The following is a 16,925-nucleotide window of genomic DNA, read 5'->3' on the forward strand; positions in this document are numbered from 1 at the left end:
CTTGTGAGAGAAATGATAAATTAAAAAAAATTCTGCAATTGATTTTCTATCCAAATTAAAGTATGATACTTATATGATGATGTTGAATTAATCAAATATCATTTAGAAAATGATCATGTCATCGACAATTTTTCATGAGAAGTACTGCGCAAACTCTATGAAAAGGTTTATGTCTGTAGGGGAGATGAATTTCCCGGGGAAAAAATCAACATAGTCCGTAGACAATGACGTAGCTGGTTATGCGATTTTTTCATGAAAATTAAGGTCAGACGACACGTTCCTCGAGAATCTTTTTGTATCTCCTCGTGATAAAGAGTTCCAAAAAAAAATATTAATTTTATAATTACTTTAAAAATGATCAAAATTTACTTGGATTTGGTTATATGTCTAGATTGTCGAGTGGTTAGAACCTTGGCCGCTCACTGCCAGAAGCGTATAGGTTCTAGAGGTCGTGATTTCAAAGCCCCGCCTCGGCCGAGATATACTTCTGATATAGTAAATTTCGCTGTGCTGTAGATGTATTTATTTTTATATCAGCAATTCAAGTGTATTTTCAAAATTATATAGGAAATTGCATACTCTAGTATTTTGCAGGAGTGCCTGGTAAGGTACCCTAATTTTTTGCAAGAAAGCTTGTCAAAGTAGTAGTAAACCATTAACAAATTCCTGGAAAAAGTTATCTAAAATTGAGGAACGTGTCGTCTGACCTTAAATGAGACGAAAATAACATATATACGTCAATATTCTAATATTTAATTGAACAGTTGCTGAAAATTACATAAATACATGTGTATAAGTAATAAGGAATATTTTTATTAAATATTATGAGGTGATAATTTTGGTCGGGGTGTGATCAAATCAATTTTAGTCGAATAACACATCGTCATAAATGGCTGACCTCTGATCGAAACGACATTTTGTTTTATTGAAAGGATTTTATCGACGGCAACATATAACTTAGCGCATAGCCAAGTGGATAAAGTATCGGGCTTGTGATCCGTACATACCGAGTTTGAATACCGCAGGGGCTTTTGTTGTTACTTACTGAATAGATATTTTTTTTATATATTCATTTTTTATCCCCAATTTGCAAAATGTTCGCTTATTTGACATATGTATAGTTTATTTATCATTATATCTTTCATAATCAAATAATTTACAGTTAATTTAAGTGACTTTTTCCAGGTGTGTTATTCCACCTTATTAGATTTGACCACGCCCCAACTGAAATTATGACCTCATAATACCCTATGAATGATTCAAACAACACAGGGAGCGGTGATCGAAAAAAAAGTAACATTATTTATTATAAAAAGTCACAATATAATGACAGGCAATCAATAGAGAGTATAAAGTGCTCAGTAATTGTGTATAATGTCAAATCTCAGCATACAGAAGTTTAGAATACAAACAAAAATAACGTATTGCAAAATACGGTAAAAGTGGTTATTTTCGCGTGAGGGAACTTTACACTGGTTACGCGGTAAACTTAATTTGAACTGCGTAAAATATCCCCGTGCATATGGTAAAAAGCCCAAAACTTATAAGTGTGGTCAATCACGCATCCGCGTATTTAATGCCCACGCGTATTGTTTGACCATTGAAAACGCTTACTTAATTAACCAGTGTAAATAACCACTTTTACAGCATACAAGGTTCAACACGTCTTGGTTCTTGTCAGTGCGCGGGTTCCATATGTCTTATCTATCTATATGTAACATGTAATTTGTCTTTATAAATATATTGAAACCTAAGACTATGATACCGTCTCTTGTTCTTGTTTTTCTAGTAGTCTTCTCATCGGCTCTTCCGGAGACCGAGAGTAAGCATACGTTTTTCTTTAGTTGTTTTTTTTTGGGCATACATGATATCCGTTGAGGATCTACCAATGTAAAATTTGTTTAGGATTTTTTCTGCACTAATTATTGACAATGATTAATTTTCGATATATGGTCATTCACTCTATGATTATCGTCGTACATGTATATTATTTTTTACCAGGTTGTCACGTGGGCTGGATACAGTTTCAAGAAAAATGTTATTTTTTCAGCCACACAACGGCCACTTGGTTCGATGCAGGAGTAAGTACTAGGAGGGGCATGGTCACGATTTTGCTCTAATTCTATTTTTCAATGCTTTAGGAAAGCATTTTTAATGGTTAAATGAAATTTAAGAGTCAGTTGCAGAGTTATTTATAAGCAAGATACAGGGCTCTCAGTATTCTTTAACATGTAAACAAGGCTCGTACTCTGTTTTTGCTTACAAAGGTTCAATATACCAGTAAAAAATCGTTTTCAAGCTGATTTGTCTATCTTCTTATTCATTTAAAGCATAAATAAACAATATCTAACGTTTAAAAAACATTCATTTTAAGTTTAAAACTGGAATTTTCACTTCAACATTTCAAATGTAAACAAAAGCTTTAAAAAACTCAACAACTGACAATCAAATCTTGATTGCCTATTTAAAAAATGCTTTACTGAGGCATTGTGAACATTAAAATCGGAAAAATAAATTTTGACCAAAATCATGACCATGCCCCTTTAAGATTTTTTTACGCAACAGCGTGAGACGATTACGTCTTAAAATCCTCCAAACAAAAAGTTTCTCAAACAAACCTTAATTAGAATTTTTTGGGACGAAAGTATGGTATTCTAGCATGATTTTTTCAAAAACAATTTAAAATATGAATAGAGAAGATTTTTTGGGAGAAAATCAAAACTTTCAAAATATTTGTGCGATACAAGTATAAAACAAAAGTACCAGTAAATGCTGACTCGAATTCTGGATCTGCAGGTCAGTCATCTGAGGTAAGATGTTCTGCGCTTCTCTTAGATTATGATCTAATCTCTGTTAATTGTGATGAACCGTCAAAAAATAAAAGTCATGTGGTGTGAAGGACCGTTGTTTGAAAACCGAAGTGACATGTAACAATACACATTATTGGAGCAACATGCAGAACAAAATCTATAACAAATTCCATATAAATATGTAGATATATCGTGAATCTTATGATTTTTATCTAGTAAAAAATTGTTTTTTGTTCAAATGATAAAAAAAGTATTCTTTATTTGCGCTGATAGTGTGAAGTTATTACTTTTTGATTTCCTTCCCGTTCAAATACGTCAAGTGCAGATTTAACATGCTAAAGTTAATAGTGATTTATAAACAATATGAGTAAAATATTACAAGTATTGTAAAGACGAAAAAATACAAATCAGAGTTTGTTTCTTAAGTCAAATGTATACGATACTGTTTGAAAAATAAGTTACAATTTCCTTTTATTCCATTATAATAGTCATAGAAAAAAAAATATACGATGGAAGTTTTCTTGAGTTTGCTTTTTGCAGAGCGCGTGTTCACAGTTCCACTCAAAGCTGGCTGAACCACGATCTGACGCTGAAATATCTTTCTTAAGAAGCCATAGCCAGTCCCAAAGTAAAAGAGCTTTCAAATTGATTTTGTGTTGAACAACAGTTCAAAGTAGTTTATATCCAGTTTATGTTTTTAGTCATAAATTTGAATGTATTTTATGTATTCATAAACGTTATTAAAGCACAAAAAATCCAGAGCAAATAATTATGGAATGATTTATACTTGTATGTACGGATTTTATTTATCTTTTTTTTTTCTATTTAAAGATGACTTGATTTAGGTGACAAATCAGACTCATATTATTGCTTTTTAAAAAATATTTTATTGAAACTCTTATGTAGAATGGAGTTTGGGTAGTAATAGTATAAACTTTCTCTACAGAATTTTCATATTTTGCGAAAAAAGTGGGAGGCACAGTTTGTTAAAATCTATATTTTTACATATAATAAAAAAAAAACCTAGCCCCTGGTGCATTAAGCTGAAACATGTTTTGAAGGGAGCGATTTCTTTAAACTTCATTGTATTATTTTTGCTGGTCATTTAAATAGATAAGAATATGTGGATCGGGGTGTCGGACATTATAGAAGAGGATCGCTGGGTGTATTCCTCCACACAAGAGGTAGTTCCACACAATGATTTCAATCCTGGGGAGCCAGGCGGTCACCTAAGTCAGAACTGTGTCGCCCTTTGGAAGGATCACCACGGAAAATGGGCGGATCATGGTTGTTCTGAAAAGGAATATTACATCTGTGAAGAAGTTATGACGTAAGTAAAGATCAAGCAAATCTTTGTATTGTGTAGAATTGTGCTATTAACTTTGATTCTCTTGTAGGTCTGATCCAGTCAATGTCATTGGTTGAAAATCAAAATGCAGAATATTACCAACGTACCGGAAGAAATCGGTTGCGGCCAAGTATATCAGTATAATTAGAATGTAAATCGATGAACACAATTATGGTATTTGTGTAATTCACTGTTATTGGATTGGAATATGAATAAAGTTCAGTATAATAAGTATTTGCAATAAATATTCCATACAATGCATAGAATATGCCTACTGGCGTACATGCTTATTACATGTACAGCTGTATCTTTAATCATTTACTGGGAATTGAGTCCCATGTACGACCAAAACAGAAGGACAACAATAACATAGTTTAATAGATAAGTGACAAACAAAACTGTAAAAGGACTTTTAAGTGACATTATCATTAAAGCTGACTTGAATTCATAAAAGCATTTGGTCGCAATATTAGTTTAGATCGCTCTTCTACTGCCACTGAGGTATACTAGTATATATATACCGGTTGAGAAAGTTACGGTTGGTTAGTTTCCGATCGAGGCATTCAGGTTGCACGGACTTCTAAATGCATGAACTGCACATTGTAGTGAAATGTTTTTAATAAAGAATAAAGGAAACAACAATCAATAAAACACAAAATATGATCATCCTTCGAAAGAATTTCCAAGGTATCCGATTTATTTTGCACCGATAGTCTTACTTTGAATGCATGTACAACGAACATGTGTGTCGTTCAAACATAGTACATAACGTCTGCACCTTTTAAAAAAAAACCCGACTGCACTACATCCAACATAGTAGCTGAAGTATCAAAGTAACATCGTTTCCATTGGTTTCTGCAAAAACACCCCTTTTCCAAAATCCATGCGATCACTGACATTGCTCTTAGCATTTCGGGCTCATTTCAGGGGCTTATATCTCACTTGAGTTTTAACACCTAATTAATTGTTTCCAAGTTCTTGTGATCAAACTCAAGTGCGATATAAGCCCCTGAAATGAGCCCGAACCCCTGGGAACCACTTGGTGGTACCCCTACAGCCCAAATTTGAGACCGCGAAATAATATTCCCATACACTACCCTGATATCCGTTTGATGCACACTAAAGAGATACGGAAAATAATGGATCACTTTTTATAACTATATCACTGTGAAGTGCTAAAAAAGATAAAAGATATCCAAATATTAGGAATTTACTATATCTTACGGTATGTAACGGGATAAGAGAAATAATGACGGACCAGACCAGGATTCGAACCCGGGCCCACTGAATCTCTAGTCGGGTGCTCTACCAACTGATCTTTCTAGCGCCGGTATTCGAACCGGTCTGACCGTCACATTCCTCCCCCACTAAATGATCTTCGCCCTCGAAGATCACACCAGGCTCTTCCCCTGGCAGGAGTTCACCTGTCAGTTCCAGGGGTTGGCCACGGCACGGGAGAAATAATGACGGACCAGACAGGATTCGAACCCGGGCCCCTGAATCTTTAGTCAGGTGCTCTACCAACTGAGCTATCTGGCATATTCGGTATTCGAACTGGACAGACCGTCACAGCTTATTTGGTGGAGGGATAGGACAAATCATCCAGTCATTCTGTAATTGAGTTTCATTCCTATTTTTATCAAACTACTTAATATATCAGTGATTTTCGGGCATGACTAATTTCATAGCAATGAACTTACGAATAAGTTCTTTCTTAAGATATAACTTAGACCTAAGTATGCTTTGTTAAATGGGCCCCTGTACTAAGGCATCATTCATTTACTAGATCTTGAACTTAAATGAACTGATATTGTAAGTAGGTGACATTGGTCTTATCTATCTGGATTTCTTAAAACAAGTGACTATGAGATCGCCTCTTGCTCTTCTATTCTTCCTTTCATTTGCTATCCTGGAGACTGAGGGTAAGGTTTTCGTATTATATATATCCATTAATTAACATTCTACGAATACATTTTTTGGGGGGAAATACTTTGACAATTCGTTGACAATAAATAATTTTCAATAATTATACACTGAATAATAGTCGTTATATATTATTTTTGACCAGGTTGTCACGTGGGCTGGATACAGTTTCAGGACAAATGTTATTTTTTCAGCCACACCACGGCCACTTGGTTCGATGCAGGAGTAAGTACTGCAAGTTTCATGTATATTTTTGTTTTGCTTTGCTTGTTTGTTTTTTAAGGTTTATATTCGGTTGATGTTTGCATTAAGGAGTCTCCACACCTTTGCGAAAATTTTTCTCATACAATCAATTAAATCTGAGTGTTGTTGCTTGTTGAATATCCATTATATATTAAAACGTCCTATTATTCGAATACAATTACTCAAAGAAATACATTTTTATCGAATTTTCTATTTTCAGAGCACGTGTTTACTGTTCCACGCAAAGCTGGCTGAACCACGATCTTACGATGAAATAAATTTCTTACGAAGCCATAGCCAGTCTTTAAGTAACATGACCCTTATTTTGTGTTAAAGAACAGTTCAAAGATTTCATATCCAATGCGTAATGAAGAAAGAAAACGCTCGTAAAAAGCATTGAAAAATTACGGTAAATATACATGTATGCGATTAGAGCCCCGCTCTGTGGGCGCCATGTAGTGGCCGTTCTTTACTTCAGTCCTTCTCTCTGTCCGTCTATCTGTCTGTCCGTCTGACATTACTTGTCCGGACAATACTTTCTCTCCCTTTAGCAAAATCTGGTTCATACTTTACCCAGAGAGTCTCTTTGAGTAAAGGATGTGCTTGGTAGTTCTTCCACAAAAAGCGTTTGCAATACACTGCAGTTTACAGTGAATCATGTTTTAGGTCAAATGTCAAATTCATTTCAGAACTCTTTGAACAAATCTTGTCCTGACTTTATCTTATTTACCCTTCTTCCGATCTTACCATGTTTCACATAAATTATATTTGTGTAACGTGTGTCCAGCCGAGTGGTTGCTATTATGTATGTGGACACGTACCCGGTTACACCCGTGATTCTGCAGAACACGTTATTATAAACTGTCCTGTTAGCTTTCAGTCTAGTAACACACTGAATCAATATATTTACGCTGATTATTTTAATAAATTTACTTAATCAAGATATTTACGACGATTGGTACTTAAATCAAATGTTAATTTCACAGGGATTTACCTAAGCCCAAATCAAATCAACCACAAGTCTCCCCTTGTTTATTTAAAACCAATGTCCCTGACCACTTGCCCGGGCTATCAAACTACCCCCTGACCCATGCCCTCAGACATTTGGCCTTACCAAGGGTTCTGGCTACTGACCCGAGGTCTCTAACCAGTTGATTTCCCCAGCTCCCTTTCACACTGGTGTTCAGGCTTAGTCAGCCTTTATTGCCAAGTGTCAAAGCTACGGTGGTTGGTCAACTGGCACAACCTATACTATATGGCATTCTTCAGCCCTACGTAGCCTTTAATCTAATAATGCCTATTCAGCCCTACTATATAGCCTTCACTTACTCTACGCTCCTAAAGATGTTCCCAGTCTGGCTGCAGTGATCTGTCGACTACCGCTGTTTATATAGCTTCGGCACATTCCATCTTTACCTCAAAGGGGGAACAGGCTATTACCATGGAAATACCCTGTACTACCCTATTTTCTGTTATTGGTATGACCTGATTCGTCACATCACCCACCCATTAAAGTCATACGCCCCGTATGAAAACAACTACTTTTTCCCATTTTACTAAGCTGCAAACAAATAAGGACCTAAGAATATCTTTCTATAAATCCAGTTCTTACATATTCATTAGGACATTTAAAATGTACAATTATTCACAAAAGTTTTTTTTTCTCGATCTTCTTGATCTGTCTTCCATCTTCTATCCATTTGGTGATGATCTTGACACTTTCAGTAAAGTACAGTAGATCATTTTGGCGCTCTTTGTCTTCAAAGGAAGGTCTGTCCGCGGCTGGCTCACAAGGCAGAGAGACAAAGCTAGTCGCAGCTTTCACTGGAGCACTTACCGACAACGGCCTAGTTGGCTTGCGGTAGATTCTACCTTCTTCGAGCAGCAACTCTTTTGAAATCATGGATTTCTTCTTGCTCCTCGCTTCAGCCGATCGCGAGTCATCATTATCACCATCACTTATATCCTCTTGTAGTAGGCTTTGGAGGTCCCCGGGGTCCTGTCTGACCCAAGAATCTGCATCTGACTCATTGCCGTCACACTCAGATTCAGCCCATCTGCCTCGCCACTGTTTTCTTCACCAATGTCATGTTGCCTCTTGAGGTGCCTTCTCAGATTCTTGGGAGTGGTGGAACTAAAATCTCAATAGTTACAAAATTAGAGATTCTGGCTACAATTACCGATGTGTTTTGCTAATTCGTCATCTCTATTGAACCGGTAAGGACAGAATGGACATTTCCTGTCTTTTTTCAACATAATCTTCGTCTTTGGCATTGCAACCTAAAAAAACAATGCAGATGTAAAACTATCTTTCTAATAACAACAGCTATCAACAATACAGATTTCTAAATGTTTAGCTAATTCTATTTCTAAACTAAATTAATCTCTAATAAAATCTGACATCCACGTAGGAGGACGTCTTTCCCTTTTCGAAGGACCAAGCGAACGCTCATCATTTTGACACTGTTGTCCTAAAGTCGACTCTGACAATTGGTCGCCAATCTGATTATTCTCACTATCAAAATCATCTACAACATCAGGTTCTTTCAGTTCCACGATGTCTTCCGGACTTTCGTGCTCAACTTACTCATCCAGCTGACTGGACTCTTCCCTTAATAATTGGGGATGTTTAAGTGTGATCCGATCTACGTGGACAATTGTTCTTTACCCCTTTGTCCACAATCTAACCTATTATTAAGTTCTGAGCACTTGCCCAAAATCTTGTAAGGTCCCCGCCAGAAAGATGTCAATTTTGCAGATCTACCAACTGGAAAGTATACAAAAACTATATCACCAGGGGAAACCTTTCCAAAACTAAGCTTCCGATCATGATATGTCTTTTGTCGACTCATCGATTGCTTTGTATTCTTTCTTACTATGCTGTGGGCTTCTTCTATGCGTTCCTGTAACTTCCAAACCCATTGGTTTCTAGGTGTTATTTTCAAATCTCCTGACAATTTGTACATGAGATCTAAGGGTGTAGTTGTCTCTCTGCCTAGCATTAAAAAGTTCGGGGTATAACCAGTGGTCTTATGAACAGCTGACCGATAGGCCTGCATAACATATGGAAGAGATTCATCCCAATTTGTCTGATGGTCGTTCACACAAGCACTAAGCATGGTGGCTAAGGTTTTATTAAACCGCTCTACCATTCCATCACTTTGAGGGTGGTAAGGTGACGTCCTTGTTTTCTCGATATGCAGTAAGGCACAACGTTCTTGGAACAAATTGCTTTCATATTGCCTACCCTGATCGGAATGAAGTATCCTAGGCACTCCAAGTTTCGCAGAGACTTCTTCAACCAATATTTTTGCAACAGTTTGAGCTTCCATGTTGGGCATGGCAAAGCTCTCTGTCCATTTGGTAAAATAGTCAAATGCCACCAATATATATCGGTTACCCCTCTTTGTCTTTGGCAATTCCCGTAAAATATCGGTAGCTACTCTTTCCATGGGGATTCCAGATTCAAAAACAACTTTCATCAGAGCTCTCTTGGTAACGTTTGGACCTTTTCTTTTCGAACACTTCTCACAGCCTGCAACGTATGTTCTAACATCTTTTCTGCATCCAGGCCAATAGTATTTGCTTCGTACCTTTTCCAGTGTCTTTTTATGACCAGAACCTTTAAAATCATGGTAAAAGTAAAGTACCTTTCGTCGTTCCTTGGCTGGTATTACAGCTTGTTTGATGGGTCTTGCATCCCGAGTATCATTTTTTTCTTTTTGCTTCACAATGTTGGTTTTCACAAGTTCATTGTTACTCTTTGCAAACAAAGATCCGTATCGCAACAGAAAAGCTTTCACTTCCTTGGCTTGTTTCTTTGAAAGATGTTTTACAGAGTCTTGATATAACTGCTCAATGTCATGCCGCTCTGCTAAATTACACGAGTCGCTTAAGCTCACCGCGTCTGTTTCTTGAAATTGACCGATTTCAGCATTCTTATAACCAACCTTTGGCTCTGGGTCTACATTCAACAACCTAACAGGTACAATGTTTTCAAGAGGTCTGACAAATGTTCTGGCTGTCAGTGGCCTATTTGTGTCTTCCTTAACTTTAGAGTCTACAATACCTTCGGATTGCAATTCTCTATCATCCAAGGTACACACTTTCCCGGGTACAATTAAGGGGGTTTCGAGGGGGTTTTCTGACCGTTTCTTTGGCCACTACCCTAAAGCATCCAAATTTACCTTCGTAAAGCACTGAAATCCGTTCATCCTGAAATGACATTACTGTGGCTTCATCAATTTTCGTTGAATACCAATTTTCGTGGATTTCGTTTTTAAGTTGATCCATGAAATTAAATGTTCATTGAAATGCAATTTCTATTAACATTTTGTATTGATAGGGTCATTGTCCATGAATTTACATATCCTTGAAACTGTGATTTTCACTTTATCCACAAAAATTGATACCCTTGAATATTAATGAACTCACAGTACACCATTTTCGTATCTATGATCATATCAAAATACTTGATCATATCCAATCCCAGTATACCCTCAACCTGAAGATCGGCTACCAAAGCTAACGTCTTTACAATATGGTTCTCTATTTCCACCTCAATTTTGACTTTCCCTTCCAATGTCAATTCTTTGCCATCTGCAGTAAATACTTGCATGCCAGGTTCCTGAATCTGTACTTCACAATGATCTTTTACCGCTTTCATTGACACTGACGATAACATGGTAACAGTAGCCCCTTGTCCACTAATATTTTTACTTTAACACCATTAATCATGACATATATGAACATTCCCGCTTCATTTGAGCATGAACCAAGTCTAACAGTCAGATGACCATTTGACCTCTTATATTCATACTTCTTCACAGTATCCCGCTCTTCTGAAGTTTTATTACTTTGTGTATTCTTGACCTTCTCTGGACAGTTCTTTTTATAATGTCCTCTCTTATGACACCCGTAACATTTTACTGCATCCATTGCTTTACCTGGTCCAGGTGAGGATTTGAAAGGCTTCCGATCAGACGGTCCTTCGCCCTTTCTGAGCTGTTTTATTTCCTTGTTCATATCTGCTACATTCTTTTCTATTGATGCAATCCAGTCCTTCAACTCTATCTTGAAAGATTTCTCACCAGCTGATGTATCATTCATCAACTGGTGTTGGTAGGCCCGATAACATCGTTTGTCTTCTGCCCTAGGGTATGCCTCCAATTCTACGGCGTGCTTTATGGCATCATTTAAATCCCTTGGACGAACTTGTTTAATTCTTATCATCATGTCCGAGTCAGGCAAAGCATCCAAGAATTGCTCCATAGCCAGGGTTTCCCGCACTTCAGATGGGGCTTTTGGATAGGCAAGATTTGCCAGTCGTCTAACAGCTTGTCCTAATTCTGGGATGGTCTCTGTTGCTCTTTTCCGCCTTTCCCTCAGTTGAAGTCCATACAACTCTGTTTGGTTGGGTGGGGCAAATCGTTCTTCTTATGCTTGAACCAGATAGTAATAATCAGTGTTATCATCTGGCAAATTTCCAAAGACCGATTGAGCTTGACCACGAAGAGATGCTGCGAGAAATAAACATTTCTCCTCTTCTGTCCAGATAAGTTTACCAACGGTATTAAAATGGGTCGTATAGTCCAACCACGAACCACTTCCATCGTAGGTTGTAGCTTTGACCTCCCGTCTGTTAAACCTCCGAGTCTCCGTCTCTTTTCCTTGGACAGTTGGTCTGTAATAACGCCTCTCAGTGACATTACCAGTATTCACCCTAGGTTCAATGCCATTCCTATTTGTTTCAACCCTTGTATCCATTTCCTTATTGAACCTTACTTTGGGACGAGTATGGTCAAATTGTCTATCGGGTCTAGCATCCGGAAAATGGTCAGCCATAGGGCTCCTGGGAATAATCGAAGAAGGTCGACCACTGGCAATTCCCGATTCGTAGTTATCAATCTCAATTTTGCGAGGTCTTGGCGTTAAATGCATGACATTTCCTTGCTGTCGGATACTTGTCTCTAGCTCTCTTATTTCTTCATATAGAGCCGTCAGTTCTCATTCCAAGTCAGCTGTTGCCATTATTCACAATGAAATATAAACACACTAAACCTTTATTAAAGTACCAGAAAATATAAGCACAAACAAAAAATGCATTTTCCTAATCTGCAGAATCCCACCCCTGCCACCAAAAATTATGTAACGTGTGTCCAGCCGAGCGGTTGCTATTACCGGTATGTACGTGGACACGTACCCTGTTACACCCGGGATTCTGCAGAACACGTTATTATGAACTGGCCCGTTGTCTTTCAGGCTAGTAACAAACTGAATCAATATATTTAATCGAGATATTTACGACGATTGGTGCTTAAATCAAATGTTAATTTCACAGGGATTTACCTAAGCCCAAATCAAATCAACCATAATATTTAAAACCAATGTCCCTGACCACTTGCCCAGGTAATAAAAATTACCCCCTGACCAATGCCCCCAGACAGTTGGCCTTACCAAGGGTTCTAGCTACTGACCCGAGGTCTCTAACCAGTTGATTTCCCCAGCTCCCTTTCACACTGGTGTACAGGCTTAGTCAGCCTTTATTGCCAAGTGTCAAAGCTACGGTGGTTAGTCAACTGGCGCAACCTATAATATAAGGCTTCTTCAGCCCTACGTAGCCTTTAATCTAATAAGGCCTATTCAGACCTACTCCATAGCCTTCACTTACTCTATGCTCCTTACGATGTTCCCAGTCTGGCTGCAGTGATCACACTCTGATTTTGCCGACTACTGCTGTTTATATAGCCTCGGCGCGTTCCATCTTTACTTCCAAGGGGGAACAGGCTATTACCATGGAAATACCCTGTACTTCCCTATTTTCTGTTATTGGTATGACCTGATTCGTCACATTTGTTTGAAAGGTTTGCCAGGACATTTAACCAAATTCTTGTCTAAAATCTCTTTTTTTTTCTTCTTGCTACTGTTTCTCTCTTACTATACCCATATAATGTCTCTTTAATATAGGATGTGATAAAAATTTTAGAACTTTAATTCTAAGCCATAGGTCCAGGTACCTTTAGCAGTTTAGCAGAAGCAATGTTTGAAGAGAGTGGCTTTTTAAAATTTACAATGTTTTATTAATTTTGCTGGTCATTTAAATAGATAGACATATGTGGATCGGGGTGTCGGACATTATAGAAGAGGGTCGTTTTGTATATACGTCCACACAAGAAGTAGTTCAATACACTGACTTCGAACCTGGAGAGCCAGGCGGTCACCTGAGTCAGAACTGTGTCATCCTTTGGAATGATTTTCATGGAAAATGGGCAGATTTTTATTGTACCTCACGTTTATATTACGTCTGTGAAGAGATTGCAACGTAAGTAAAGGTAAAGCGTGGATCTAAAACTTGGTATTTTGTAAAATTGTTATAAACCTTGATACCTTAACATTACGAATAGCAAAGAAAAACATAAAGATGTATGTTTTAAGTTAATTTTTGTTGAATTTTTCTGATGACAGGTCCCATCAAGTAAATGTAATTGGTTGAAAATCTGAATTCATCAGGACATCACCGACGAGCCGGGGAAAATTTGTTATGACCAAGTATATTGAAATAATTTGAAAGCCGATATTTGTGTAATTCTTAATCATGATTTTTTACCCAATTATCGCATTAAAATAATTTAAATTGATCACAAGTGCTTCCAGTATTTGAAAAAGTCCTTTTAATGCATTTTCATTTTTTTTTCAATTCAGTTTATTCACTCAAACCATGAAATGGTACATGAGGTCAGTCATTACAAGTAAATATACAGTTCAAATGTCAGAGATACATTTTATAAATGCATAGATAGGTAGTAAATAAATAGTAAATAAATATACAATACATACGTTGAAAAGGATGAAGTAGAATTATGGAGGACAGACCATTATATCACACTGTATATTTTGATAATGAAATGACGTAATTTTTTCATATTTGCAATAAGTATTCCATAAAATGAAGAAAAAATGCCGTCTACTGGAGTTTTAAGATTATAACCATCTAGAAAATATTACCTTTATAATAATGACTTATCCGAGATTGAGCCCACTGAACGACCAAAGTAGAAGGAGGACATTCATAAATCTGTCGGTTGCTTTAAAAAACGTATTGATACAAATTCTCAAAAAGATTTATTTAAATCAACAATTACTGCACATTGTTGTAATTTAAGATATTGTACTTATATAAACAATAAAATGTCTTCCTTGGTGATTCATTCGGGCACTGATCGCTACCTTTATAACCCGCATGAATCATCAAAGAAAGCATTTTATTGCTTATATTAACATCTTTCTTTTAACTAATTAATAAATCTATTATGAAAAGTTAGTAAAATTCACTAAATTACTGTAAACATACATAAGTACGTTCGCTAAAAGAAACAGCCAAATCGTCTCCTGTGAGACTTTGATTCTGTCATCATCATGATTATTTCGTGCAGTCCGTGATTTTTCTTAGGTCGCGGTAGATTTCGACCAATCGATGAACAGGGCGTGTCAATTTCAGTCCTGTCACTTTCTTGTCAGTTTCAGGCGTTATAAATTTCATCCAATCGATAAACGGGCGTGTAGATTTCAGTCTGGCTGTTTCTATAGAACTATAAGTTGCCATTATATAAATAGTGCCTGTTTGGGAGGGTAACAGTTGAAATTGACACCCCGAGAAAACCATTGTCAACCGACGCGAAGCGAAGGTTGACAATGGTTTTCGAGGGGTGTCAATTTCAACTGTTATCCTCACGAACAGGCACTATTTATTTTATTATGCTGAATGTCTTAATTTTAGAGAATATTTTTACTGCTTTTATATAGAAATGACGTGAATTCTTCGGCGAACCGTACGCGCATAATTTACGCGCATGTAACAATTCGTTGTGTAACCTGTTGCTAAGTGTGTTGCTAACGCTGAGGGTAATAGAACGGATTATCAACTGCGTCTAAACCAATCAGATTTCAGTATTTAACATGAAAGTATAATAAAAGAAATAGAGGAAATGATACTTGGTATATCACCTGTTTACAATATCATTATAAAATGGTTGAACCAGAACTTACACTAAAATACATTTTCTGAAGATCTACTTCATTACGTCAGACCTGTACACGCCTTTTGTGTTGAACGTAAATTACAGATGTACTGACCCTGTTAAAACTACATGGGTCAGCATTAGCTCTAAAGTCAAACAATTTATTTATGTAGATTGATAAACGGGAAAATCACATTTTTTGCAATCTTGCATGTCATTTTTCAAAATACATGCATTACCACGCTCCTTTGTGAAATAAATCCAATACATACTCTAACAGTAAGTGCAAAATCCAACCTACTTACACTTTTATTACCGAAACAAATAAAAATGACTCTGTGAACTAATTACATGTAAGATTAATTAATTACATCAATCGTGTCCGATAAATAGACGAGAGCCGGTTGGCGTTTTCTTCTACAACAAGGTGGTCCAACACGGAGATCTTGGTCCGAAAGAACACAACTGATACACCTATCAAAATTGTGTGGCTCCATTGAGATGTCAAATAAATTCAATTTATACGAAGATATCGCAATGTCAAAGATTACACACAATGCATATTGATTTAAGTCTCGTGACCGCCCCCGTCACCTCATTATTTCCCAAGTAGAACCACCTTAAAAATGCAAATATATAAGCATTAAAAATATCTTTTATAGATGTAGTCTCACAACTGCAATAATTTAAGCCAAAAAAAATTATAACGCACCTTCGGAAAATAAAATTATCCCTCGGAACCCCCCCCCCGAAAAAAATTCTTGGACCGAGAAAATGACTTAAGGTTAAGTCTAGTAAATCTAACGAAATTTTACTGTATGCCTGACTGCAAACTAATTGCAACAGACAATTTTCTGTGGGTGAGAAAATCAAGCACATACAAAATATTTGTAGAATTAAGTTCACTACAGAAAATAATGAGTTGAAAGCTGTGGCATAGTTTTGGCATAATCTAATCTCTTATACATGTACGAAATTATGTTTGATCTGGCTAATAAAATCAGTCAGTTTATATATTTTATTGACAAATTACACAAGTGCAGTGACTGGAAATTTATTCTCTCTCTAGGAATGACGGACTTGATTTGAATTAAGACAACTTAGACAAAATTTGAGCTCAAAATTTTAAACTTTATTTTACTGATTTTTATGTTTAGAATGATAAATAAGGTATTTTTAAAGCCTCGTCAAATTTTAAAAGTCAAATATTGAGTTACAAGCAAGATACAGAGTTTGAAATTTTTTGTTTAGTAAACAAAGCTCGAGTCTTGTTATTGTTTACGTATATGTGTTTTATTGGGATAAGTTTCAATTAAATGCTGCTTCTTCTGTCGATTATATCAATATCATACATATTAAATCAGTTTATCTTGCTTGCCATGAGTCATTTTGTCAAAGAAATGGTAATTTCGTTCTTTACATTATATGTAAACAAATATAAGACTCGAGCTTTGTTTACAAACTGGTTCCGTTCCACACAAAGTTCATGTACCAATAGCCATAATAAAAAAAAATGTTAATCCTTAATCATGCCAAAGTCCCTTTCAAATTTCAAAATGGTTGATCTTGTTGAGTAAAATGTGA

At 36.4% G+C, this 16,925-nt stretch overlaps 2 protein-coding genes across 2 annotated transcripts; both read left to right on the top strand.

Annotated features, from left to right (window-relative positions):
• The first annotated feature begins 1,659 nt into the window (after positions 1-1,659).
• LOC105333309 (low affinity immunoglobulin epsilon Fc receptor) lies at positions 1,660-4,396 on the top strand. The gene is made up of 5 exons (XM_066085683.1): positions 1,660-1,822; positions 2,002-2,081; positions 3,351-3,438; positions 3,924-4,140; positions 4,208-4,396. The coding sequence occupies exons 1-5, from the start codon at positions 1,759-1,761 to the stop codon at positions 4,233-4,235; spliced, it is 477 nt and encodes a 158-aa protein (XP_065941755.1). The 5' UTR covers positions 1,660-1,758; the 3' UTR covers positions 4,236-4,396.
• Positions 4,397-5,993: 1,597 nt separating this feature from the next.
• On the top strand, positions 5,994-13,922 carry LOC136275296 (low affinity immunoglobulin epsilon Fc receptor-like). The gene is made up of 5 exons (XM_066083944.1): positions 5,994-6,080; positions 6,227-6,306; positions 6,545-6,632; positions 13,429-13,645; positions 13,789-13,922. The coding sequence occupies exons 1-5, from the start codon at positions 6,023-6,025 to the stop codon at positions 13,814-13,816; spliced, it is 471 nt and encodes a 156-aa protein (XP_065940016.1). The 5' UTR covers positions 5,994-6,022; the 3' UTR covers positions 13,817-13,922.
• Positions 13,923-16,925: the final 3,003 nt, after the last annotated feature.

Source organism: Magallana gigas, chromosome 5 (genome assembly GCF_963853765.1).
Source record: "Magallana gigas chromosome 5, xbMagGiga1.1, whole genome shotgun sequence".
NCBI lineage: Eukaryota > Metazoa > Mollusca > Bivalvia > Ostreida > Ostreidae > Magallana > Magallana gigas.

Bases quoted from the DNA above. Each gene is read 5' to 3' on its own strand.
- LOC105333309 (XM_066085683.1), top strand. From the start codon at position 1,759: ATGATACCGTCTCTTGTTCTTGTTTTTCTAGTAGTCTTCTCATCGGCT. The intron at 2,082-3,350 runs GTAAGTACTAGG...TGCTTTTTGCAG, and splicing joins CCACTTGGTTCGATGCAGGA to AGCGCGTGTTCACAGTTCCA. The intron at 3,439-3,923 runs GTAAAAGAGCTT...TCATTTAAATAG, and splicing joins AAGCCATAGCCAGTCCCAAA to ATAAGAATATGTGGATCGGG.
- LOC136275296 (XM_066083944.1), top strand. From the start codon at position 6,023: ATGAGATCGCCTCTTGCTCTTCTATTCTTCCTTTCATTTGCTATCCTG. The intron at 6,081-6,226 runs GTAAGGTTTTCG...ATTTTTGACCAG, and splicing joins TGCTATCCTGGAGACTGAGG to GTTGTCACGTGGGCTGGATA. The intron at 6,633-13,428 runs GTAACATGACCC...TCATTTAAATAG, and splicing joins AAGCCATAGCCAGTCTTTAA to ATAGACATATGTGGATCGGG.